We start from the raw sequence: 27,482 nt of genomic DNA, 5'->3' as shown, positions 1-27,482 counted from the left end.
GGGAGGGGGAGGAGGAGAAAGACAGCTGGAAGTCGGCCAAAGAAGCAGAGAGGTGGAGGGAGCAGGGGAGGGGAGAAAGGAAGTTACTGGGGCGAAACCATAACTGTCTGGATGGCAGTTAGTTAGGATACTTCACATCTGTTAAAGAACAAAAACAACTCAGTAAATTTGAAAGCTCTAATTGGCTCTATAACGGGAGCCGCGAACCGGACAGCTTCCCCCCCACCAGCAAGTTGAGGCGGGGCTCTGAGGGGCAGTATTAAAAAAAAAAAAAGAAGAAGAAGGTTTTATAGGAAGGAGGGTGGGGCAAGGAGGTTATTAGCAAAAGAAAAGGAAGGATTGTTTCGGGCAAAGTCACCTTCCCCGTAGGAGTGGGGGGGGGGTGGGGGGGGCCCAGGTGCCACACTCCCTCATTGGGGCGGACCGGAAAGTTCCTGACTGGCCTGGTAAGGCCGCATTTCTGGGGAGATTGAAACCGCAGTTAGGTCAGGTCTAAAGCCCTGGTTTGGTAAGTGTCCCCATTTGGGGCCTGTAGTTTTCTTGTGGACACATTTTACAATGTGTTATAGATACTGTTTCATTTTCTCCTAACAACAACCCAGTTGGATCACGATTCCTACCCACTTTTATTTTCAACCTGAAATATTGTGGATTAAAACAAATTTTAGACGCGACAACATGAAGAGGAAAAAGTTGGGGTGGGGATGTCAAGACTGCTAGAGCTTTACTCTGTTTTACAGTTTTATTAAGTCCATTTCTGTGGTTATTCTGGAAAGCATCCAAGAGCGCAATCCTTCTGTCGGAGCTCATAGACAAAAGGATCGAGCAGTACTCAAAACTTAACAGACGTCTGACTCCATGGAGTTGGCGTCCTAGCGAGAGGGAGAGAGAAAATAAACAAGTGACATACGCCATAGCATGTCCGATGGTGACCTATATGTTATGGAGAAAAATAAGCCCAGAAGAAAGATAAAGAAAGGCAGGGGAGGAGGGACTGGTCCGGGAGGGTTTTGAGCAGTCTCCTTATCTGTAAACCGGGGACAATAGCCCCCACCTCGTAAGATTCTCCTGAGGAACAAATGAATTAGTAAAGGCCTTAGCAGGTGCTCCATAAATGTGAGCAATAACAAGAGAAAATGAGAGCTTATTACTGTAATCATAACTTGTGGAGCTGTTCAGTTTGAGGGATCTGATTAATTTTTGTTTAGCTGCACAGAGCAGGGCTACAACCAAAAGATGAAAGAAAGTTCCAAGGAAGCAGAGTTTGCACTGTAGGAGAGTAACTTTCTTACAATTAGCCTTGTTCATTTTGTAAGGTAGCGAGGTGCCCATTTGGGGAACGTTTAAGCAGAGAGCTGATGGCTGCCAAGTGAAGGATGCAGTTGAAAGGGTTACTGCTACATGGTGTGGGCAACTAACAGCCAAGTTTTAAAATTCTTTTAAAATATCAGACTTAATATTCAACTAAAATTTACCCATAAACTAACCTGACCTATATGGAATGATACACATTCACTCGACAAATCCTTTTTGAATTCTTCTGTTGGTCATTTTTGGAGATGAAGCAGAGAGATTATAGTACAGTGGAAATGCACCTACTGTGTTACATCAAGATCGACAAACAGCAGGTGGCATCATGCATTTCTGCATTACTTTTTTTTTTTTTAAGATTTTATTTATTTATTTGAGAGAGAGAATGAGAGAGAGCACGAGAGGGAAGAGGGTCAGAGGGAGAGGCAGACTCCCCGCCGAGCAGGGAGCCCGATGCGGGACTCAATCCCGGGACTCCAGGATCATGACCTGAGCCGAAGGCAGTCGCTTAACCAACTGAGCCACCCAGGCACCCTCTGCATTACTTTCATAACGTCAAAATGTTTTCCTTCTACAACCTAAATGATTGTCCACTGTTTTCTCTATTATCACGCCGATTCAGAACAGCATACGAGGTGATGTGGGAAACAAAGGCAAAAGAAAAAGTTAAATATCCTTACTGCTTACAGTCCATTGACAAGTCCTTAGGCAGAGTGACCTTCCTCTAGAAACTCAGCTGCCTCAATGTTGATACTTTGCTAAGGGCAAAAGGCAATCTTAGCTTAACATTATCCCAAACTCCAGGTTCCTGTAAGACTTCTTTAACATATAAAAATTCTTTTGGAAACTTCCTTTATCTCTATGCCCCAAGATATGTTAGCAATCATCCTCCCCACATATGGCCCCCTGATCTACATCTGAAGGGTCTCATGACTGAAGGGTCTAAGTAAACAGTAATAAATGACCTTTTCCTAACAACAGCTAGCCCCTAGAGGTCCTGGAAACCCTGCTTCCAAAATTCCTTAGTGACTTACACTATCCCTAAGCCCCTCCCAATTTGAAAGTATATAATCAGTCACCTGTCACAACCCCAATGCGGCTCTTTCTGCCCACGGGTCCCGTCCCTGTGCTTTAGTAAAACTGCCTTTTTGCACCGAAGACGTCTCAAGAATTCTTTCTTGACCATTTGCTCTGAATCCCTACATTCCCACGTCACCAGTTACAAGCAGAAACTCTGGGGTGAGACATTTGGCTTTAAATCTGAGCAGCCTACTCCTCTGTCAGTGACCTGGGGCAGCTTTACTCGGGTCTCTGAGCCTCAGATGTCTCTTCTGAGTAGAAGGAGCTCACCATTTACTGTTTAAAAGTGATGTTCTAAGGATTACATGTAATAATGCATCTATAAAACATTAGCAGAATTCCTGTAAAAGAGTCAGCCAGTAATTAGCAGTTAGTAAAGCTAGTTTGCATCCCCACCCCCACACACCACTGAATGTGATGCGCGTTTAATGGCAACGATCTGACCTTGTTTGGACCCTGATTTGAAGAAACCAACTGTAAAAATACATTTTTGAGAGACATTTGGGGAAATTTACATATGACTGGGTTTAGATGACTCAAAGAAACTACAGTAGTCTTAATTTTTATTAGGCATGATAAAGGCGTTGTGGTTTGGCAGGGGGGGGGGACGTCCTTAACTATTTGAAGACTTAACCTTATGGATAAAACTGTATGGTGTGTGGGGAGAAAAGTGAGAGCAGAGAGATGCAATATTTTCCATCCAGCAAAACATTAGAGTTGCTGAAGCTGGGGATGGACACCTAAGGGATTCTTTATACTATTTTCTCTACTTCTGTGTATGTTTGGAATTTTCTTTAATAAAAATTTTTAAAACATGCTGAAAAAATGGCATGAACACCTACCTAGTACACTGTTGAATTATAAAATGGCACGAAACTTTAAGAAATCATTTGGAGGGGGGGGCCCGGGTGGCTCAGTCATTAGGCGTCTGCCTTTGGCTCAGGTCGTGATCCCAGGGTCCTGGGATCGAGCCCCGCATCGGGCTCCCTGCTCTGGGGGAAGCCTGCTTCTCCCTCTCCCACTCCCCCGCTTGTATTCCCTCTCTCGCTGTGTCTCTCTCTGTCAAATAAATAGAATCTTGAAGAATAAATAAAATAAAATAAAATGTCTAACCCAACACTCGTAAAAAAAAAAAAAAAAGAATTCATTTGGGGGGAAAAAAAAGGAATTCATCTGGTAACAAAAATACATTCATCGATCCACAAATATTTACCAAACACCTACAATGTATCAGACCCTGTTCAAAGTGCCAGGGAAAGAGGTGAGCGAGATGTATACAGAGTTCCGGCCCTACAGTGAAACAAATACACAAGATGCCTGAAGGAGATAGAACTAAGATACAGCAGTGGTTCTCAGCCGGGGATTGAGGATGATAAGCACGCCCTCAGGGAACATTTGGCAACGTATGGAGACATTATTGATTATTGCAAACGGGGGTGGGGGGGAACCTCAGGGAACATTTGGCAACGTATGGAGACATTATTGATTATTGCAAACGGGGCCGGCGGGGGGGGGTAATGCTCCTGGCACCTAGAGGGTAAAGTTCAGGGATGCTTCTAAATATCCGGCCACGTACAGGACAGCTCCCCACTGTCCCGGTCAAAATGTCAATAGTGCTGAGGTTGAGAAACTCTCAAGCAAGATGGGGTGGTCAGGAGTAGCCTGTTTGAGAAGGTGATGGCTGAGCTGAGCTGAGGCAGGAATGATGAGAAGGAGTAAGCCTTCTTCTGAGAGGAGAGCATGCAGGTGTGGGGGCAGAGTCCTTGGGGCTGGAGAGCTGAAGTGGAAAAGGAATAGACAGAAGGCCTTTGAAGGGAGGTGGCTAAAGAGGAAGTGGGGGAGGGGGCAGGTCACAGAGGGTGTTCCACTGGGGGCCATGAGCCCGAAGCACCAAGCCCACTCAAAATGCCGAGTCTCAAGCTGCACCTCAGATTTACAGAGTCAGTCTACATTTTAATAAGATTCCCCACCTGGGGCATGGAGATCTGCATCTCAGGGAAGCATGCTCTGGAAAATGGTAAGGAATTGGATCTTATTTAAGCTGCAAGTGACCAGCTGAACTGGGAAGACCCCAGGCCCTGGGGCCTTGACCCAGCCAGCCCTGAAGGAGTCATCAGAGGGTCTTGGTCTTGTTATGAGAAGGAATTCAAAGAGACATGCAGCACAGTGGACAAGCGACATGAGGGGGAAAGTTTACTAAAATGAAAAGTATACTCTGGTGAGATGAGAGGGGGAGGGAGAGAGAGAGAGGGAGAGAGGGAGAGAGAGAGAGAGAGAGGGAGAGGCCACGACCTGGGGGTTGGGTTTCTATTACTGACAGTTGTTAACAAAGGGGAGAGGAATATTTATTACTTGGAGCAAGGATTTCTTGGTAGGACAGTTTCCCACCTTTTCTTCCTCACTTGCTCAGGGCTTTCCTGTCGTGGCGCCACCATCGTGGGCCTGTCTGGTGGGACAGGCCTCTGACCTTCCCCACAGCCGGCCACGGCCTCCTCCTTGCTGGCCTCCAGGCATCCCGTTAGAGCCTCACTAACTGCCCACCCTGACACAAGGACCACTGGCGGGTGCAGGGGGGAGGCTGCCATGGTGACCTTCCCTCCCCGTGGTGCGCGGTCCATGGGGCAGGGCCGAGTGCAGAGGAGGGAGACTCTTCAGGAAACAGTGGCAGCCGGCTATGCCCGAGATGAAGGCGCAGGCTCGGATCGCGGTGGTAACCGTGGAGGGGCAGAATGTGGATCCAGGTTTATTTGGAAGTGGAGCTGATAGGACTTGGTGGTGGGTTAGATGCTGGTGAGTTAGATGCTGGTGGTAAGGGGAGGATAGAAGCAGGGATGACTTCCCAGTTTGGCCTTGAGCATATGCATGGATGGCAGGCCACTAGGAGAATAGTAATGCAACCGGGTTCCCGTTGGCATTGGGATTGTGTTTGTGTGTTCTGTGTTTCGAACATGCTACTTCTGCGGTCAGAGCTCTCTCCTGTGGTGCACAGGGCCACTGCCCCCAATTTTCCTGTTGTCAGCCGTGTGTCTTTGCCAAGCCACCCCTCCTTCACTTTCGGCTTGGCCGGTGGAATATCGGTGAAGTGGGCCTGGGCTCTAAATGTGCTTGATATAATCCCCTGAGATGTTTGGTTTATTTTGAGGCATGGTTATAGTAGAAACCTGTCGAATATGCATACACCCCGTGTAGAGTAGATGTTAGTACCATTATTATTTTTTTAAAGATAAGAATGGTAAATCCTTGCCACTGATTAGTTGGGAGACTATTTTGGCTATGTCTGAGGTTCCTATTTTGTGAATCTGAGCAGCTTAATCATTGCTGAGCATGAAGATGGGGGAGGAACCTGAGGACAAAGGGCCCTTGCTTAACTTCAGGGCAGGATCTGGATAAGGGATAATCCCAGGGTCGAGAAGACTCCCTTGCACCTGAAAATCTGTTTCCAACCTGCTCACTATTTCCTGAAGTCTATTTAATGAGGGACATAGCCTTTTATTCAGCAATTAGAAATCACAGATTTCAAATGCAATATTAAAAAAGTAGAGCAAATGAGTTTTTAAGGTAGATAACGATGATCTCCCTCACTCTCTCATCTTTCTTTTTTTATTCAACCAGTGGTTTGGGCACCTGCCCCTGTGTTTCAGGCACTAACTCCAGTTCCCCTCAAGTATGCCAATGTGAAAAACAAGAAGCCTCACCTTACAGAAGCTCATCTGATAAGGGATAGGGTTAAGAAGTCAGCAGGCCCTGGGCATCTGAAACTGAGTACCCAGAGGAGACTGGATATCCTGAAGTCAGACTTCTCGAATTCCACAAATTGGCCTCAGGTACAGTCTATTTTTAAAACAAACAGAAATAGGGGCTAAAGGTATGTGCTTCATTCCGTGCATGGATGAGCCCATGCAAGCTTTCGGACTCTCCCAGAAATTACCATCCCCGGAGCTGAGAGCAGCATTTCTGGAGAGTACCTCTCTCTTGGTTGACAACAGCCCAACAACAGACAAAGCAGAAAAGACTGTCCAGGTTTATTTGTTCTCTAAAATGGGGCTTGTTTCTCAGGTCCCCTCCGAATAAAAACAGCTTTCCCCACTGAGGCTGAGGAACTTATCCACCAAAATTCATGTTTTCCTTCCAGAGTACAGCATTATCTCTGGTGATTAGCTGTCCAGCGAGGGAAGACATTTCCCAGCATCTCTTGCAGCTGGGGCGGGGGGAGAGGGGGGCCCATGGATTGACTCTCAGCAATAGAATATGGGTGGAAGTGAGGTGTGTCACCTCTGGGCCAAAGCCTTTAGGAGATGGCCACTTTCTTTTTTCTGGCCACATGTGGAGGACCCTGCTGTCAGGGATGGAGGCTCACAGATGAAAGGGGTCACACCCACAAAACCTACCTGCCAACCAGAAGCAACTGACAGTTATGTGAGCAAGACATTAATTACTGTTGAATTGAGCCCCTGACACTTTGGAATATCTTGTTACAGCAGCTAGCGATACTCTAAGCAATTTATATACCTTTCGTGTTCTAGAATATATAGAAATAGCAATCGTTCTTCAGGGAGGAGGTGTTTGCAAAAGTTTCCTCGCTTTCCCCAGCTTAGGAGTCCATCCTTAAATAGCCCTGATGCAAATGACATCAGAGGAATTTGGTGACGTTCGCCTGGTAATCGAGGTGCCCAGGCCAAGAGCACGTGACCTTATCAACAAGTCCGGCACTTTGGTGTGTCCTTAAGCAGTATCTGGGAGGGGGTGGGGTGGGGGGAACAGAGCCTTCTGGGGCCCTTGCCTGAAGTTTAGCATCTAGTTTGGTTCTTTGTGTCAAACTGACGTGGATCCTCCAGGCAAGAATGGAATGTTTCATTCTCATTGATAGGATTTTGAGCATGAAGCTTTTGGTAGCCTGTGAATTTTAAAGACCACGTTTCCCAGCGAGTAAGAAAGCAGGAAGCCCTCGGAGAAGGGGCTTGTTTGCATCTTTGTGGCTGCAGCATGACATTGGGAGAAATAGTATCTCCCGTTAACTATGCAATTGGCTTTAGCAAACATGTCTATTCTCCCAGCCTGCTCACTGGCAGGGCAGATTTTTACATTCCGAGCTAACTCGTCCTTCCTCACTCCTCTGTAACGCCATGCCCACTCCTATTTTATTGTGTCTCTGAACTCAACCCCATGCCTGTCCTCAGTCCTTCACAGTTTCATGATTTTATGCTTGTGGTTCTTCGAGTGATCTGTGGGGCCCTCGGGTCCTCAAGAACACCTAGTCCCTTCCTGAGGAGCACTTCTCCCAGCAGATGCCGGGGAACGGACAGGAGGGAGCGCGAGTTCCAGAGCCCTCCTGCTTCCAGAAGCCCTACTGGAGGCAGTCTTGATTCTTCCTGGATGGGGCCAGGTACCTCGGGCCAGACTACCAATAATGTCAGAACAGCCAGGCATTTAGGAGCTATGGATACCCAGGTAAAAATAACCCACTGATCATTCTAGAGCAGACAACTGAAAGTTACTCCTACACATATTTCGAATACCATATTGGTGCCTGGAGCACTTCACAGCTGCATTTTTTTTTAAGATATTATTTTATTTATTTATTTGACAGAGACACAGAGAGACAGCACAGATAGGCAGAGCGGCAGGGAGAGGAAGAAGCAGGGAGCACGATGCAGGGCTCGATCCCAGGACCCCGGGATCATGACCTGAGCCGAAGGCAGACGCTCAACGACTGAGCCACCCAGGCGCCCCTCATAACTGCGTTCTTGACAGGTGAGCTGAAGTATCCAGGGGAAAGTGCACTGATGTCTGCCACTTACTTTAAAAGGCATGAAACAAAAAAATAAGTAAGGATTGAAATACACAAGTGAGAATGAATGGAAGGATAGATTATAACAAAGTAAGCAACAGTCCAGAGCTGGTCTGGCTCCTCAGAGATACATCCATACGCAGCCCCCCACCCCGCCCCCACAGTGGCCTCCGGAGACTTCTGCTCACTTCTCGGTGGGACGTGGGGGCAAGTGCAGAGTTCGGGCTCCAAATCCACCTGGGAGCACTCCTGGCTGGTCCCTAGGAACTGCCTCTACCGCCTTCCAACTGTTTCTGTGATGCCTTTGAGAAAGAGAGGTTTTCCTCCAAGAAGAACTCCTCCTGACCCTATGGTATCAGGTCAAGAACTTCCTTGTGTTGCTCCAGAGGGTCTGAGCAGGGAAGGCGAAGGGCAGGGTCAGGAAGGAGAAGAAAACGTCCCCGCGGTGACTGGCACCCAGCGCTTTGGGTTCAGTTGTGTTCCCGATAGCTTCTATGGCCCTCCAGGTGCACACTGCTGTAGGCCCGGGGGGCTGACCTCCAGGCTCTCCCACCAAAGGCCCCCAGGCCCCCTCCTGCAGCTGGACAAGTGGTGTTCATGACCTCGGCAGAAGGGGAACCTGTGCAGGTGGAAACTAGGGGGTGTCTCTGGAAGAAGGTGTCCGAGGGGACTTGGCATAGAGTTTGGGCTTGTGTTAGGGAATTTGGGGGAGGGCTCATGGAAGCGGGGCTTTGCTCTAGACAGGATGCTGCCGGGGAGGTGGGGAGGTGTCATTCTTTATGGGGTTAGGGGTTAGGTCTTAATAGGTCTGGTGTAGGAGGAAGACTATCTATGGAGGCTACAGCTGGAACTGGTGAAGGTTCAGCAGTCTGTCGAAGCCTCTCTCCCAGGGCGATGTTTGGTCCCCGCTGCGGTGTGGACGTGTTTTCCTCCATGTTCATACACAGTTGCTGAGTGGTCTTGTGCTCATCTCGATCCATCATAGTGACAAATGCTCTTGCCTGATGTTGCTGTCCTGTGAAATTGCTTATGTTCAACAGAAGACTGAGACCGGGCCAATGTCCGGGTGTTGAGGGTTGCATTTTTCCTTCTCAGGGCACCGTCTTGACCTGTGGCTTCTGGCTGGGGTTGGTCCATGGGGAGCCATAGCAGATGCTAGAAGAGGGAGAGAGGAGAGAGAAGTCTGGGTACTTATTCCCCGGGGGGCTCTCTCCCCACGGGGCCACCTGTAACTGGCTACACATTCCCCTTCAAAGGTCAAAGCTCCTCTTAAGAGAGCCCTCTCTACACGACTCTGTTCTTTTAGGTCTTCAAAACAGCCTCTTTTCCTCCTCTCCTTGGGGTTAGGGGTGGGTGGTAACCCCGGGGTTCCTGGCCCCAGGGTAGAGCTCTAGCCCACATTTTGTAAACAGCTCCAGAGGGAAACCCTTCCTGAATTATCCAAGGTGAGTGTGCTGTCTGATACCTGTTGAGAGCCTCCCCGGGACAGGAGGCTCCCCAGAATGCAGGCTCCTTGATCCTTCTACAGCGCTGGGCTCTGATAGAACTTGTATTGGAATGAAGCGTTATGAAGATGGCAGGATCCTTCTGGAGCGCATGGCTGAGTCCCCAGCCCCAAAGCAGAACTTTGTGCAGCCACAGCGTCTGCGAGCCTGAAAAGGGCTCTGGGGCAGACTCTCCTGTGTCACCCGAGTTCCCTCCCGGGCCGGGAGAAGACAGGCAGTATGTGCACAGCAGGTCAGGCCCTGGGCAGCCTCGGGAACAGCACGCTGAGCCGGGCTACTGAGCGGACCATGTACGTTCTCCACGGCTGACTCGGGCCTTTGGCCTCACAGTGAATGTGGGGCACGGAGCAGCAATCCCGAGCCTCCTCACTCCAGAGAAGCTTCTTTCCCCCACAGAGCTGCTCGGGCCAGAGTCTGTGACAGGGGATGAGAATTGGTCAATGTTAGACCGTTAAGCAAAGACAAAATCATAAAAATGGGAAAAAAAATATAGACAAGTCATATCTTAGAGAAAGAGCTAATCTCCGTAAAATAGAAAACAACCCAGGAGAAAAATGAGTAAAGGAATTATTAGTTCATAGAAATTATTAGTTCATAAAAAAGGAAATAACACATGAAAGCTTCTCAGTAGAGAACCAGGTACATACGTCAGAGTGCCCTTCTCCAGGAAAGATCATTCTCACTGTTGGATACAGTGCTTGGTAAAATTTCTACCTAATTCCATCTCTTCATTCAGGTTCTCCAAAAGCTGACTTTTGAGTCGAGGACTTGGGTGCACGTGGTCTACTTGGGAAGTGACCCCAGGAAACCCAAGTTCAGAAACAAATAAAGGGAAAAAGTCAACTAAGTGAAAAGTGGCAGAAAGGGTATGTTAGCTAGTTGGTTACTGTCTGGGCAACTGGGCCCAATCCCACCCTGTACTCTCAGAACCCTCCTGGCAGGGGTGGGTGCCTGGGCCCCGTATGCACAGCCCCCATCCCCCTTTGGGTTAAGGCTGCCCCTAGAGGGGCCAACTCCCCTGCCCTCCCAGGTTGGGCCACCTGTATGCGAAGGAGCAAGCATCATCAGTGTTAGAGAAAGCTCTCAGACGGAGAAGAAGTAGGCACCTGGGAACTTGTCACCTTGCAGGAAACTATCTACCTGAACTGGGCCAAGGGCACATGGGATTGCACATTGACAGCGTTCTTTACGAGGCTCCGCCTGGAGAATGTAGAGAATGCCTGGTAAGGTCTGTCAGCAGCCCCCTCCACGCCATCCGTGCAGCAGCCATGAGTTCCATCTTCCAATACGTGTCCACATTCCGTGGCCCCGCGGCCCACCCCCCGACGACCAGCGACTGGATCTGGTCCCCACACCCCACCCAGGCCAGGCCGGAGGGCAAGCTTTGCACGTTTTGGCGGAATGGCCCAGCACTGTGTCACCAGTCACACCCTAGCAGGTATGCCTGGGAGGTTCGGGAGGGCAGTTTTCATGCACAGTGTGGTGCGGAGAAGCCAAGGTGGGTGATCTGGCGGGAGAGCGACTGAAGCAGATGTATGGACGGACTGCGTTGGGGCGTGGCCTCCCACTTAGCTTTCTCACTCAGGCGCTGAACAACAGCTGAGTGCAGAGCCCAGGCTGGGCCTTGTAAGGGAGAGAGAGGAATCACAGAGGGCAAGCATCTGCTCCCGGGGAGCACAGACTCCGGTCCCTGGGAAGATGGACTCATGTCACCTCGGCAGCAAGAACGCGGGACAGGCTGGAGTACCGGGCAGAGCCTGCGAGTCGGAGGGGTCTGAGAACACGGCCTACTGGGAACGTGTGGAGTTGTTCTGGGAGGACGGAGACATGAAGGCTAGGCGGGGCCCCAGAGGCAGAAATGGAGAGCGACGGCGGGGAGGGGTGGGGGGGTGCGGGCCTCGGGACTTCGAGCCCTGGGATGCAAGGCCGTGCAGTTTTGAAGTGAATCAGAAGCGATCTGGAAGCCTCCCGGGGAAGCATGTAGGCACTTGGGGAAATACTAAGAAATGTGCGTTGGAAGATTATCCTAGAAGCTATAGAGTGGCCGGATTGGGGTCTGGGAGGGGCGCTGTGTGGGTGTAGGGGGTGTTGGGCTCAGCCAGACCACCCACCACCGGCAGACCATGAAGCCCACGGGAAAGCCTTTGCTGGCTGCCGTCTTCCAGCCCCCACTGGAACGCGCCTCCCTGTCCTCAGTGCCTGTCACTGAGCCGTTTCGGAATGGACGACGGCGTCCATAAAGGCGGCTGCCGCTGCTGTCTTGCTTCGTTCTTTACCAGCCCCTCCCTCTCCCGCGCCCCCACTACGGCCCCCACAAGCCCCGTAGCTGGAACAGATTCTTCTGGCTCGGGAAGTAAGGCCGCTTATGTTTCCCTCATCGCCTCCCCACCCCCAACTCCAGCCACTACACACTCATCCGTCTACACACAGAGGCCGCTCCGGGAGTTAGCCTGCTTCTGAAAATGAGAAAAAAGGACATTTTAAACGTCCAGAGATAATCGCAAGAAGCTACACGCCGCTGTGCGATTTTAAACTTTGTGTGTATTCTGCCTGGTGACTGGTGAGTAAGTAGGCTCAGGGATGCCATTGGCTGGTTGACCCACAGCCGGCCAATCCTGGGCTCTAGGCCATTCTTTGGCATCTAAGGACTCTGTGGTCACAGTGGACCCGGTGCCGGGTCCCGCGGCCGCGCACGCCGCGCACGCCGCGACTAATGCGAGGCGAAGAAAAGGTTTTTTTCTTCGCTTTCAGAACGTTTTGTTCTCCGATTGTGATTATGAGATTAGAGAGAAGAAGGACAACAGGAAAATCTTCATTTGAGCGTCAGAGGAGATAAAACGCAGAAGTGAATTCGAGAAGGTAGGAAAGGGAGGGTCGCGCGAGGCCTCCGGGACAGGGGTGGGGCGGTAGGTGGGAAGTGAGACGGTGGAAGGCAGGGTCCCCGGGAGAGGGCCGGCTCTCCACGGCTGCCCTCACCTCCCTGCGCTCTGCAGGATTCCAAGGGAGGATGGGGAGGCGGGGCGAGGAAGGGTATGGAAAAAGATCGAGTGACACCTGCAGACACTCAACTCTGGCCAGAGAAGTGAGCCGGGGAGGGCGGAAAGCTGCTTCCCGGATCATCGCCTGTGGCTTATCCGCGGAGTGTTTAAGGAGTCAGTCTACCGGGAGAGGAAGGGCGCTGCTCATCACAGAAGTTGGGGCACTGAGGACCCCAGTGCGGATCACAGGAAAGTTTGACTTCGGTCAGAGCTGGCGCCAAATTTCTCCTCGTCTGTACCCCCAGGCGTCGTGTCGCTGACTCTCCCGGGAGCCGCGCGTTTGGCTCAGATGGCGCCAGAGGCTGACCTGCGCGTGTCGGCGCCCCGCTCGCTTCTGTCCTTCGCGCTCCTCAGCTGCTCTGCGCTGCCCTCAGGTAGGGGCGCCTGCCTCCAGCTCCTGCCGGCCCTTCGGACGGCAAAGATCAGCACTTCAGTCTGCAGAGCGGGAGAGTGAAGTCCTGCGGCGGGGGTCCCGCGGCTCGGGTCCCGCGGCTCGCACTCTGCACGCGCTCTCCGAATGTAGACCGGCGCGGAGAAACCCAGTGAGGGCCACAGAGGCGGGCTGCGCATACACTTTTAAGTTCTCCAGTAGCTACCTTTAAAATAGCAGAAAGAAACAGATGGAATAAATTTTAACAATGCATTTTGTTTAACCCCAAATAACCAGAATATTGTTATTTAAACTTTGAATTGATGTAAAATATGAACAGTGAGATGTTTGACATTTTTTATTCTAACAGTTCCAAATGGTGTGTATTTTACATTTACGGCACATTCCAGTGGGGACTAGTTCGTGGCTGGTGGTACCATAACGGACCCCTCAAGTGTATCCTACCCTCCAGGCCCTGCGCTAGATCGGGGGGATAGAGGGAAAATCTCTGTAAGGCCAGGGTCAGCACGAGGTCCTCAGTATGTGCTTTTTAATAAGTGTTAGCCGTTTCAGTCGATCCCCCCACCAGCTGTCCGTGGCTGCCCACCAACCCCAGCTACCGGCCCCCAACAGGTCAGCTCAGGAAGCCCCTGTGGCCTTAGAAAGATTACTTCTGTCCCCCGGAATATCCTCTTCCTTTCCTGCCTTAGATCTCTGATGGCCGCGCCGTCTGATTCTGCTCCTTTGTTGAACAGCCCAGTTTACTGTCGTGGGGCCAGCTGACCCAGTCCTGGCCATGGTGGGAGAAGACACCATGTTCCACTGCCACCTTTCGCCCGAGAAGGACGCGCAGCGCATGGAGGTGCGCTGGTTCCGCGCGCAGTTCTCCCGGGCGGTGCTCGTGTCTAAGGGCGGACGAGAGAAAACGGAGGAGCAGATGGAGGAGTACCGGGGAAGGACCACCTTTGTGAGCGAACGCATCAACACCGGGAGCGTAGCGCTCGTCATCCGCAACGTCACAGCCCACGACCACGGCATCTACCACTGTTACTTCCAAGAAGGCAGATCCTACGACGAGGCCATCGTGCGCCTGATGGTGGCAGGTGTGTCCTTTCATTTTGCTGGGTTGCTTTTCCGGGTGACCCTTAGAAAAGTTTCTCTCCTAACCTCAGGCCCACTGCAGCCCAGCAGATTTTAAAACAGGGAAGGTGGCGGGGCGCCTGGGTGCCTCATCGGTGAAGCGTCTGCCTGCGGCTCAGGTCATGATCCCGGGGTCCTGGCTCATTTCTCAGCCGGAGCCTGCTTCTCTCTCTCCCTCTGCCTGCTGATCCCTCTGCGTGTGCTCGCTCTCTCCCTCTCTCGGTGTCAAATAAAATATTAAAAAGAAATAAACAGGGAAGGTGGCTTCCTCCTGCCCAAGGACCAAATGAGTGGGCTTGCCCTGCCAGGCTGTGGGCATCAATTCCTGAGAAGCGCACACAGAGCTCCGCTGTAGCCTTTAACTGCTACAGATAATTCTCATGCCTACTTAGAGATCTCCAAGGGTCTTGCTCAGCGACTTGCTTTAGAATTAGACACTTTCATTGTGAATTATAATACACATCCAGAAAAACTTATAAAACATTAATGTACAGATTACTGAATCACTATGAACTGTAACCCATGTGACCACTACTCATATCAACAAATAGAACACTGCCTTCTCCTGACAAAATACCACAGACCAGCTTAAACATCAGAAATGTATTTTCTCACGGTTCTGGAGGAAGATCAGGCTTCTCCTGAGGTTTCTCTCCTTGGCTTGCTGATGCTCAGTTTCTCGCTGTGTCTTCACATGGCCTTTTCTCTGTGTGGACACATCCTGGGTATCTTTCTCTGTATGTACTGGTATCTTCTTCACGTCCTAAGGTACTGGAGGTTAGGAATGGAGGGGGGCATAATTCAGTTCATAATATGCCCATTCTCAAATTTCCCAATTGAAGCATGTTCCTAGAAGTGCTGTATAATGAGAAATATTTCTCTTCCTCTTTTTAAAAAAAAAATATTTTATTTGGGCACATGGGTGGCTCATTCGGTCAAGCATCTGCCTTCAGCTCAGGTCATGATCCCAGCGTCCTGGGATGGAGCCCCGTGGTGGGCTCCCTGCTCTGCGGGAAGCCCGCTTCTCCCTCTCCCGCTCCCCCTGCTTGTGTTCCTGCTCTCACTGTCTCTCTCTCTGTCAAAAAATAAATTAAATCTTTTAAAAATATTTTTTATTTACTTATTTGAGAGAGAGGGAGAGCATGAGCCAGGGGGAGTAGCAGAGGGAGAGAGAGAAGCGGGCTCTCCACTGAGCAGGAGCCCGATGCGGGATTCCATCCCAGGACCCCGGGATCATGACCTGAGCTGAAAGCAAACATTTAACCAACTGAGCCACCCAGGTGCCCCTCTCTTCTTCTTTAATAGATACTATAAATTTGTTTTCTAAAATGCTTGTGCTAATATACACTCTTACCAATAGCATAGGATTCTCCATACATTTTTCATCAAGTCCAAAGACAAGTTTTTCACATTCGATTTCAATCCATCTCTTCTTTCTTTTTTAAAAAAGATTTTTATTTATTTGAGAGAGTGAGAGAGCACAAGCCGGGGCGGTGGTGGTGGGGGGCGGGGGGAGGCATAGGGAGAAGCAGACTCCCTGCCGAGCAGGAAGCCTGACTCTGGGATCAGTCCCAGGACCCTGAGATCATGACCTGAGCTGAAGGCAGCCACCCAACCAAGCCGCCCAGACACCCCACCGTTTCTTCTTTCTACTCAGTTGTTTCCCACAACTGGGAGGATCAACCCCCATCCTGGACCCTTTTCACTCCCTTTCCTGCCTTTTCCCCTCCTCTCCCATAGCCTTCTATGTGCATTTTACTTACTTATCCTGTGTGTTTTGTCTCTTCGGCTAGAAGGATGTTTACTGTTTTGCTCCTTTTGTAAGCCCATGTCTGGAACAGAGTCTGGGGCGTAAGAACTGCTCAACAAATAGCAACTGAATGGATGAATCTGCTCCCTAAAGCTGTAAGTGGTCATCATATCACGCTATCTCCATTCTGAGCCTGAGATCTGCTTTTTTAACCTTTTCCCCCAAGCCTGTGGTCAGGCCGTGTTTTTAATCGTCTTTGATGTGTGTGTTAGTCAGGACATGCGAGGAGATGCTCTGGTAACAAGCAGCCCTCGGAACCCAGTAGGTTAAAAGAACAAAGGTCTATTTCTGACACGTGAAACATGTCCTCATGAGTCAGGTGGGGCTCTAGTCCACACGGACCTCGCTCAGGGATCTGGAGCTTTGCAGTTCACCTTAGCAGAGGGAAAGAGAGCCTGGCAAATCATTACTCTCCATGTTCTTTAGACTCGTATTTCGTTGACCAAACCAAGTCGTATGGTTATGCCTCCTGGTACAGGAGAGGGGAACTACAGTCCCAACTATGTGCCCAGGAGAACTGAAAATTTTTGAGTACCCTTGAGTACCCTGAGAGTACCTTTGCAGGCTTTTGTTACTGGACTTTTTTTTTTTTTTAAGCTTTATTATCCAAATCGCAACCAGAACCCATCAGGATCTGACAAACAACAGCAATTATTCACCACTCTATCTCCAGCATTGAGCAGATTGCCTGACACCTAGTAGGTGCTTAATAAATAGTTATAAACTGAATGAAAAACAAATATATAGCTGATATCAAAATTTCAGAGTGAGGGGGCGCCTGGGTGGCTCAGTCGTTAAGCGTCTGCCTTGGGCTCAGGTCATGATCCCAGAGTCCTGGGATCGAACCCCACATCGGGCTCCTGCTCAGCGGGAAGCCTGCTTCTCCCTCTCCCACTCCCCCTGCTTGTGTTCCCTCTCTCGCTATGTTTCTCTCTGTCAAATAAATAAATAAAATCTTCCAAAAAAAAAAAAAAAAAGAATGTTAAAGCATTAAAAAAAAAAAAGAAAAAAGTTTTAGAGTGAGTTTAAACTATCGAGAGTCTGGAGGCAATCAGGATGACACATGGGGATGTTAATCTAAAGCTGTACAGTCCATTAGCAATAAAATAGATGCCACAAATGTGAGCCACATATATATTTTTAAATTTTCAATAAACACATTTAAAAAGGCAAAAAAAAAATTCAGAGTGGGAAAATTTCTCTTTGGGCCCCCTTGCATCACAGACATTCGTAAGTTCATTCAGCAAATACTTCAGAAACCGCTCCTATGTTCAAGTCACTATTCCAAGTAACCGAGGTGGAAGCAGTGAAGAAAATACACCAAGGTTCCTGCCCTCATGGCGCCCACGTTCTGGAGAGTGCAGAGAGCCAATCAATACAATATTTAATTAAACTGCATCTTAGATGGTGGTGAGCACTGTAGAGAAAATAAAGCAGAGAGGGCTTGAGAATGCAGGGGGGCTGGGGGAGAATAGCTTCCCTGACAGGATGGAAATCGAGCACAACCAGAACGAAGTGAGAGAGTGAGCTGTACCCCTCGGGGGCTCAGAGGACCCCACGTGGAGTCCCAGCACAGCACCCCGCACCAGGGGTCTAGAGAGGGGACCACAGACTTTGTCATCAAACTCTCTGACTCTGAGAGTGAGAAGAGCCACTGTCAGGAACCACATGGGGACAACATAGGGACGTCCCTTGTCTCAATAGATAGTAATTTTTGCCTTTTTTCCCTTTCTCCAAATACTAATTGTAGTGAGAGTGAGTGACTTGTCCAGATGATTTCATTAAAGCATGATTAAGTATCAAGCCTGTTGGCCCCACAGGAAAACGAGAGAATTTGACCAGAGGACTTGGGCAAGGCTTTAGAATAGAAGTGGCATATAAACCAGGATTTCTAGGTGTTTATTTTTTATTTATTTATTTTTAAAGATTTTATTTATTTATTTGAGAGAGAGAGAATGAGAGACAGAGAGCATGAGAGGGAGGAGGGTCAGAGGGAGAAGCAGACTCCCCGCCGAGCAGGGAGCCCGATGAGGGACTCGATCCTGGGACTCCAGGATCATGACCTGAGCCGAAGGCAGTCGCTCAACCAACTGAGCCACCCAGGCGCCCCCTAGGTGTTTATTAATAATGGTTTTAAGGTATGACCTCATTCTCAGGGCCAGTTTATTATACTTTAAAAGAAACGTTTGAAGGCTGGAAGAGCCTTTAAGATACACCTAAATCAATGGCATTTCAGTCGATGAGACCAATGGAAGTAAGGCTTAGAGGACACGGTGGCCTCCCCAGGGGACCTCAATTCACAGATGGTAGGAGACGCCATCTTTGTCACCTAGAAGGGCAACCTTGTATGTGATTAATAGAACATATTGAAATATTAAAGCAGCCGAAATAGCTCAGTTGGGAGAGCGTTAGACTGAAATATTATGGCAGGAGGGTTTCTCAACCCTGGTGCCCTGACTCTGTTCATAGCAGCACTGCACGGCTGACCAGGATGGGTTTGTATGTGGCAGGAACCCTCTGTTCTTTCCCTGTAAACATGACCCTGGCCAGGCCTGCCCCAGTCTGAACTGAGTCGTAGAATTGTTTATTTATGTTTTTTGTTTGTTTGGTTCATTGGCTGGTTGATTTTGTCCTTAAGTCTATTGTCTCAAACTTGCCTTGACTGAACCCCATGGAACCCCATTTTGTAGAATTTCCTTCCAACTTGCTGAATTCTTTTGAGTCTTACCACACTTCAGAGTTTCTGCCTGAGCCTTTCAGTGTGCAATTGTTTTTTTTGTTTTTTGTTTATTTCTTCTTGGCAAAAATCAGATGGAGCTGGTAGCGCTAAGACTTACGTGATTGCTTTAATTTTGTCTTTTGTCTTTTAATTTGTCTTCATTTTGTCTTTTAATTTTTTGGATTGCCTTAACAAAGGAATTAAGAAGTTTGGATGTGAGGCGCCTATGGCCAGTTAAGCGTCTACCTTTGGCTCAGATCTTGATCTCAGGGTCCTGGGATCCAGCCCTGAGTGGAGTCGTCAGTTGGGTTCCCTGCTCATCGGGGAGCCTGGTTCTCCCTCCCTGCCTGCTCCCCATTCGTGCTTGCTCTGTCTCTCTCTCAAATAAATAAAATATTTTAAGATTTATTTATTTGAGAGAGTGAGAGAGAGCAGGGGTAGGAGCAGAGTAAGAGGGACAAGCAGACTCCATGCTAAGTGCAGAGCCCACGCAGGGCCCGATCTCAGGACCCTGAGATAACGACCTGAGCTGAAACCAAGAGTCGGATGCTCAACTGACTGCACCACCCAGGCGCCCCAATAAATAAAATCTTTTTTTTTTTAAGAAATTTGGATGAGACAATGTTGTCCAATAATAAACAGGAATTTTATTTTGTTGAGCTGTTCTAAAATAAAATTTAATTTAATTAAGAACTTTGGATGATCACTAGACCCCTGGCTGAAGGGGCAGAAGTCTTCTAGGACCGTGCACTTAACAGGTCTTGAACCAGACTTCTCTTTTATTAGAGATTCTTTTATAGACGGTATAAGTTGGGAAGAGCCTGGAATCAGGATTTTTTGTGATGTTCTGCTGACATTGAGGAGGTGATACGTTATCCTGAGGATCCCAGGAGCACCCAGATCTTTCTAACTGGTAGATGCTGTGGAGGGATCTAAGGACATCCTCTGGCTGACTGAGCCCCTGGGAGGTACACGTCTCTGAACTGGGGTAAGGGTTGGTTCTGCATTCTAGTTCTGTCCATTCTCCTAAAAACAACCACTCCTGATGACCTGTGTCACTTGCAGCCCTAAGCCGGGAGAGCAGGGACAATGTCTTGAGGTCAAAAAGTTTCCCACGATTCTACCTGGCCCAGCAGGCTTCTGTCCTTATCGGATTATTCCCGAGCTTCGGGAGACCAGCGCTGCTGAGAAGTCCCCGCAGGACGGAAAGTGAAATCCGCAACCTGCTTGTTTCGGGTCAGAGCAGACACACTCACCCAGAAGTGAGACAACCAAACCCACAGTCACTTGGTAGGAGACAGACGGATGCGCGTCACTGTGATGGGGTCACGGGTGGAGCGCAAAGCCAAGTGCCCTCAGAGACCTCATGATGTATTGGCATATTGGTCTCCTGATGTTGTCCAATGCCAGGGTCTTCTTCCTTCCTCTCCTCCATCCTTCCTTTCCTCCCTCCTTTCACAGAAGGAGTCCTGTGGGAATGCATGGAACACGAACAACCAACTTCTCCGGCCACTGGCCCCTTGCTGCCTTCCTCCATCCCTTGGCTCTCCCCGGGGAGAGCTGATCTAAGACACTTAGGCTAGGACGCCATTGCCTTTTTAGCTGCTCCCTGGTCTCTGTCCCCAGGCCTGGGCTCTAAGCCCCTCATTGAAATAAAGGGCCAGGAGGATGGAAGCGTGCGGCTGGAGTGCACGTCTAGAGGCTGGTTCCCGGAGCCCCGTGCAGTGTGGAGGGACCCTCTCGGTGCGATCATGCCGGCCCTGGAGGAGGCTTACACGGCGGACGCAGACGGCCTCTTCGTGGTCACCACGGCCGTGGTCATCAGGGACTGCTGTGTGAGGAACACATCCTGCTCCGTCAACAACACCCTGCTTGGCCAGGAGAAGGAAACTGTGATTTTCATCCCAGGTTGGTTCCCTGCCCTCTGGAGGCTCATCATGCCGAGGCAGGGTCCTCAGACAGACAGAGCGGAGCCTGGAACAGGGATGGGGAGATAGAAGCGTGGGGTGGAAGGGCCCTGAGCCCCGAAGAGCTGGAGGACTCTCCCTTTGTCTTGCCTCAAGGGGAAAATCAAAGTCTTCTCTGAGAGTTGTTTCTCTGTCACAGTCCTTATCCTGCAGCAATTTTTTTAAAGTTTATTTACATTATCTCTACACCCAACGTGGGGCTCGAACTCATAACACCCTGAGATCAAGAGTCACACACTCTCCTGACTGAGCCAGCCAGGTGCCCCTGCAGCCATTTTTAAAACATTTAGAACAATCATAAATGGAGAGTGGTTTGGCCAAGTGTCTATTTACACCCAGAGGGCTGCCTGCTGAATCTCTCCCTTCCTGCCCATGGCATTTCTCAAGGGAAGGGTGGGTGGGATTGTCTATCTACAGACATGCACGAATTCGTTCAACAAATACTTAACAAGTATCACCTACATTCAAGGCATTGTTCTCGAGACTGAAGATAAATCAGTGAACAGAATACATAAAGATCCCTGCCGTCATGGGGCTAACATTCTAGGGTGGCAGAGAGCAATAAGTGAAATAATTAATCTGCAGATTATATCAGATGGAGGTAAGTACTGTAGAAAAACTTAGTTGGGGGAGGGGACAGGGAGTGCTGGGGTAAGGGGGAGTTGTAATTATAAATAGGATGGTCAGGGAAGTCTTCACTTGAAAAGATGGCAGTTGGGCAAGTGAGGAATGAGCCGTGCAGATATTTGAGAACCAAGCAACCCAGGGAGTAAGAACAGGCAGGAGCATGTCGGACAGCTTCAAGGAACCCCAAGGGACAGGTCTGGCTGGTGTGCAGGCAAGGATTATTGAGGGAGTTTGAGTGACATAGGAAACTGCAGGGTTTTGAGCAGAGAAGTGACAGGATCTCACTCCGGCTGCTGTGCGGGGGACAGACTGCAGAGGGTGTAGACGAAGCAGGGAGCGGGGAATTGCAATCTTTTGGGCAAGAAGGGGTGGTGGGGTGTGCCGGGTGGCGGCTGTGGTGATTCAGTGGTGGCTGGTTAGCCGTGTTCACCCTGGTCCTTCCCATGGCAGCCTCAGGGGCTCCTGCTTTTTTGGCTCCTGGGCCCCCAGCCCTGGCAATTCCTGTGGGATGAGCCCTTGCAGAGCCAGGGTCTCTGGGGTTTCTGAGAAAGAAGCTCACAGAGCAGGGACCTCAGGGAGCCCTTCCCAAGGGCATCGTGAGGGGCCCTCTCATCCGGGCTCTCCTTTCTCTCACTGAATGGGACTCTCCTGGCTCCCTTTTCAGAATCCTTTGCTCCCAGCACCTTTCCCTGGACAGTGGGCCTTGCTGTCATCCTGCCTTCTCTGCTCCTCTTCACCGCCGGGAGCATCTGTCTCATCAGGAAACTCCACAGGGGAAAAGAGGTTGAAAATGAAGAGAAGGAAATTGCATGTAAGGAATTGGAGGCAGACCATGCGGAAAAAGAGAAAGAACATCAAATAAAAGGTAAAAGAGTAGGAGGACAGGTCCCACAGGGCCACAGCTCTGGCAGCTAGAAGCCTGGGGACAGGGAGGAAATGGACAGAGGCCACGGCAAGGGGCCCGGACCCGTGGCAACCAGGGACTCACCCTCCCGCCTGCTTGCTCCCATTCTGCGGACTCAGCCCCACGCTCTGAACAAACGCAAACCTAATAAGCAGTGATAACATCCAGCCTCCGGTGCATCGATTGTTTCTGGAATCTTGACAATTCCAGAGGCAGGGGCAGCGGGGGACAGGGGTGATGACGAAGGACCCACCCTCGCTCGTTTAACACAAACTCAAATTCTCTGATTTCTTCTATTGAGGACCTGAATTGGTTTCTGTTTCTTTTTCAGAGCAACTTCAGGAAGAATTACGTAAGTGTACCATTTCCTGAAGTAGTCCATGCAGGTGTGCACTCTGCTCGGTTGCCAGCAGCTCCTGCAGCTCCTCTGTGTGTCTGTCCCCTTGCAGGATGGAGACGAGCCCTGCTACAGGCCGGTGAGCGCCGTGGACACGCCCTCCGAGCTCAGGCGTCTGCCCCCTGGCAGCCAGCAGGGCGTATTAGAGGAAATGGGCAGGGGGCGCTGGGAGGCGGAGGGGCTGGGGTGAGCCGCAGCGCTGGGTCCCAGCTCTGCCATCAGGGAATCCCCACAGCTCCTGAGGATGTCCTCTTGTTTAGCATAATTTTATCTATCATTACCAGAGCTTTACCATACATTTACATTTTAGTTGTTGCTCTTTGGATCCTGGATTAATTTGGGAGATGGTATAGACTCTGCACAATTGGAGAACCAAGTGATGGAAAAGCAATAAGCTTCCCCACACCCAATTCAAGGGGGGATGCTTAGGTGTCCGGAAACACCTCTCTGCTCCCGGGGAACACTGATGCTCTGGGAATGGCCTGTGAGGGGAGGGGGTTGGTCAAGAGAGAGAGCATAGGATCCGAATTCCTCATCCTAATGAGCACTTCGCATCTTATGATTTCTCCCCTTCTGCTCAAAAGCACCAAGCAATCCAGGCTTTACCAGATACTGTGGTACTCGAACCTTTCCTCTTTAGGTGAATTTCAGAACTGTCAGAGTCAGACATGTCAACAACGTGGGGAGAGGAGAAAATCACGTTTACGTGACAGAAATGTCGATCAGCTGAGTAGTAACTGTAGGTGGGAGATCTGCAGAATGTCAGGGGTCCGAAGCCTTTCCTACATCCCGAGAGGGCAGAGACGTAGGCGTCAGACCCATGTTGTTAATGCAGAAGCAGGTTGTGGAGACGTGACCCTCCCTTTTTCTCCTGGGAAGGGTGCCCTTGGGAGTCATTTAAATCAGTTGTCACCTGGTGAAACTGATGGAATCCGGAGAACCAATGAAAGGAGCTTTTACTACGCAGGAATCTGCAGGGGAAAATTGGCATTAATTGCTTCACTGGGAGAGGGAGCAGGATGGGCCTCTTTGCTGGTTTAAACCAAACTGGAACGTTCCTAACTAAAGAGAGTCCCAGAGACCATATGTGTTGAATAGAAAAAGGGACAGAGCGGAGAAAATTGAGAGAAAGCGGGAGCCATGAATTTTGGTTCCTTTGCTAAACTTTCCACCTTTTTAGACCCCTGATGATCCCCTATCTGAGGCCAGGCTCCTGTCACCCAGGAGGCAGAAGTACAGCCTCAGGACTTCTGTGAGCTAGCTGCCTGGGAATTGGGATCAAGGGCCCTTCATGGAAAAGACCACCACACAGGGATCTCCCACCACCTTTCTGGGACCTCCCCGGGGTCCAGGAATAGCACCATCTCCTGAGACCCCAGGCCTAAACTGGAGACTTCTTCTGCAGCCGACGTGGTCCTAGACCCGGACACCGCTCATCCTGAGCTCTTCCTGACGGAGGACGGGAGAAGTGTGAGAAGAGGCCCCTCCAGGCAGAGTGTCCCCGACAACCCGGAGAGATTCGACTGCCGGCCTTGTGTCCTGGGCCTGGAGAGCTTCTCCTCAGGGAGGCATTACTGGGAGGTGGAGGTCGAAAACGTGATGGTGTGGGCTGTGGGGGTTTGCAGAGACAGTGTTGAGAGGAAAGGGGAGGCCCTACTGGTCCCCCAGAATGGCTTCTGGACCCTGGAGATGTTTGGAAACCAGTACCGGGTCCTGTCTTCCCCTGAGAGGATTCTTCCCCTGAAAGAGCGTCTTCGTCGGGTGGGCGTCTTCCTGGACTATGAAGCTGGAGATATCTCCTTCTATAACATGAGGGACAGATCACACATCTACACATGTCCCCGTTCACCCTTTTCTGGGCCCCTGAGACCCTTCTTCAGGCTGGGGTCTGATGACAGCCCCCTCTTCATCTGCCCAGCCTTCACAGGGGCGCGGGGGATCCTGGTGCCTGAGGGCGGCCTGATCCTCCACAGGACAGGGACCCGTCACAGCCCCCACGAACAGTGCTCTGGCCTCAGAGCCAAGTAGAGAAGCCTTGGCCATCTCTGCACAGCACCCCGGAAGGAAACAGACCCTCCTTCCCGGTGCACACACGGAAGAACCTCCTCCAGAGGCCCCTCCGACACCCGCTTCAGGCCCAGCCCCATCCGCCCCTCATTAGACTGTTGCTTTAGTAACTCGTCTGCTGGGGACCACGGGGCAGGGTCCGGCCTCAGAGAGGGGCTGCCACATGGCTCCCACCTATGAAGAGTGTGTGAAAGTGACAGGCTCTCCCATCAGAGTGACACATTGAGCCTGACGCTCAGGTTGACATCAGACGCTGTGGACTCAGGGCGGGGGCATCTGGACACAGCAGGCTGTGAGGGGAGGGAAGCCACCGCTGGAGGTCAGGGACAGAGGAAGCTGCCAGGGGGGTGGGAGCCTCGCCATCACAGCCGAGAGGCGCAGGGGCTGACGGTCCATTTCCACCCCTCCCCTGAGCTTTCCAGACCACACAGCAAAGCCCTCCCAGCCTAGAACTGAGCTGGAGAAGGATGAAGACACATCTCGGCCTGCCTCAGGTGTCCCCTCAATAAACTGGGAGTCAGTACTCAGTTACTGAGTGTGGCCTGAAGTCTAAGGTCTTAGCTGAGCAGGTGAGTACTGAACCAGGTGGATCCCGGGGTTCAGGTTCAGTGGGGAAAGCAGCACTTTCCCACTTTTTGACCTCAGGCTGCCTTTAGACATTAAAAATTATGGAGAGGGACCCCTGGGTGGTGCAGTCGGTCGAGTGTCCAACTCTTGGTTTTGGCTCAGGTCTTGATCTCTGGGGTGTGAAATCGAGCCCCTGCATGCTCTGTGCTCAGCAGTCTGCTTGAGATTCTCTCTCTCACTCTCCCTCTGCCCTTCCTCCTGCTCTCTCTCTCTTGCTAAATAAAATCTTTAAGAATGAATAAAAAATAAAAATTATTGAGGACCCCAAAGAGCATTTGGGTTATATCTGTCAATATTTATGGCATTGAAGATGGAAACAGACATTTTAAAAATGTATTTATAATTTATATTAAGATAGCCCATTGTTAATAACCCCATTGTAAGTTAATATAAAAACGTGTTTTATGAAAATAACTTGTTTCCAAGGCAAAATAAATTTTATTGAGAAATGTGGCATTCTTTGACATTTTTGCAAATCTGATATCTGGCTTTTACTAGAGATGGTCTGGACCCTCACATGTGTGTCTGTACTCAGTGTTGGGGTATCATAGGCCAGGTCATCTCTAGAAACTTCATTGTACACTAGTGAGAGCAAAAACAAATAATGTCATTATTATTGTTATGTAAATAGTATTAACCTTGCAGACTCCTTGAAAGTGTATCAGGGACCACCCCCACCCCCCCAAATCTGCAAATCATAGGTTGAGAACTGGGATAGAGGATCCTGGAACGGAGTCAGGTATCTAAAGTGATGGCTTAAATGGTAGTAATCCAATTGTAGAAAGTGGGCTGAAAAAAGGTATTTAAAAACTACAGCAGTGACACATGGACACCTTCTGGAAAGTATGGGGCACTGAAATAGCTGACTTGGTAAGATGGAAGACTGGGTTATTAACATGTATGTGTTGTTTTTATTTTTGGTTCTCTTGTTACAGTATTATTTAAACAGGTTTAACCAAAAGCACAGGTCTGCAAGTCCAGTTGGGAAACCAGTGCTGCTCATGAGTAGGCAGGCCAGATGTGAAAGTCCCGGTGGGTCCAAAGACCCGCCAAGAGGGTCCTGGGCTTTGAGCAGCATAGAAATCGAAGGCAAGCCAGGAAAAAGCGAGAGCAGTAAACTGAATAGTGTAAGTGATACAATATAGCAGACAGAGAGTCTGGGAGACTCAGAGAAGGGAGTGTCTGTTAGGAGCTTATATTGGAAAGGGGTCCAGGGTGCATGTTCCTTAAGGAATCCAGGTAGGATCCAATCAAAGGCGACTGGTGTTATTCTATAAAACCCCAAAGGTCGGGGATGTTGACACCAGTGAAAACCGAGGTTTGTTGGAAGCTAGTGTCCCGAAACATGCTCGGCCCACTTCTTCTCAGATGTTATCAGGCATATGGGGGCCTAGGAGGAAACTCAGAATGATGCACTTTCTTGCCTCCGTCTTGGAGTGGGAACAGAGCTTCTTTGGTTTACTCAGATGCAAGGTGAAATACAGAACATGAGTACATGGGGCCTACCAGAGAAACAGGAGAAATGGAGTCTTCCTAAAAGGCAGTCCCTTCAGCTTCCCTCTGTCACTAATAACTCTTACGCTGATTTTAAGCAACTTACAGCCTTGCAGTGTTTCAGCATTCTGTACAATAAAGCTTTGAGCAGGTTTGTATATCTTTTAGACGCTTTCACTTATGCCGAACTCAACCCTGACCTTCATTCTGAGAAAGAGGCCAGTGAGTGTTGGTGGAGAGAGGGGTGGTGGAGGGGTGGGTGGGTATACTGTGGGAAATCACTTGTAAAATAAATAAAATCAAACACTTGGGATAGGCATTTAAATTCCTCCAAACCAACTAAAGATGGGAAATGAGAAGGGGGGTGAGTGGGGTTAGGAGGAGGTGAGTCACGCGGGGGCCCTGGGCAGATGGCCCCCAAATGTGCTGATTCTTTCCTAGTCCTCAGGTCTCCCCAAAACCATCACTTCCTCCAGGAGACCCTTCCTAACTTTGCCATCAAAAGTGGTCCCGAGATAGAACAGAGGCTGTGTTTGGAGCCCCCACCCTCGCCCTAACCACAAAGCCCATGGCTCCCTGCGTGTCACCTTAGAAGAAAAGGCTGAGCAATCGTGTTGGTTTTTCTTTTTTTTTTTTTT

At 49.9% G+C, this 27,482-nt stretch overlaps 1 protein-coding gene and 1 long non-coding RNA gene across 2 annotated transcripts in view; one reads left to right on the top strand and one right to left on the bottom strand.

The window, feature by feature from the left end:
- LOC145722801 (uncharacterized) overlaps positions 1-27,482 on the bottom strand; it is a 287,389-nt gene that overhangs the window by 69,806 nt on the left and 190,101 nt on the right. The gene's annotated exons all lie outside the window — the stretch shown is intronic.
- On the top strand, positions 12,314-27,444 carry LOC102732560 (butyrophilin subfamily 2 member A2). Its single transcript, XM_081827361.1, has 8 exons — positions 12,314-12,543; positions 12,968-13,096; positions 13,848-14,195; positions 20,388-20,669; positions 22,020-22,220; positions 22,591-22,611; positions 22,709-22,735; positions 24,062-27,444. The coding sequence occupies exons 2-8, from the start codon at positions 13,012-13,014 to the stop codon at positions 24,682-24,684; spliced, it is 1,587 nt and encodes a 528-aa protein (XP_081683487.1). The 5' UTR covers positions 12,314-12,543; positions 12,968-13,011; the 3' UTR covers positions 24,685-27,444.

Source organism: Leptonychotes weddellii, chromosome 8, assembly GCF_054177405.1.
Source record: "Leptonychotes weddellii isolate Sample4059 chromosome 8, ASM5417740v2, whole genome shotgun sequence".
Taxonomy (NCBI): domain Eukaryota; kingdom Metazoa; phylum Chordata; class Mammalia; order Carnivora; family Phocidae; genus Leptonychotes; species Leptonychotes weddellii.
Note: the sequence above shows the minus strand (reverse complement) of the source record. Positions and strands in the feature narration are given on the sequence as shown.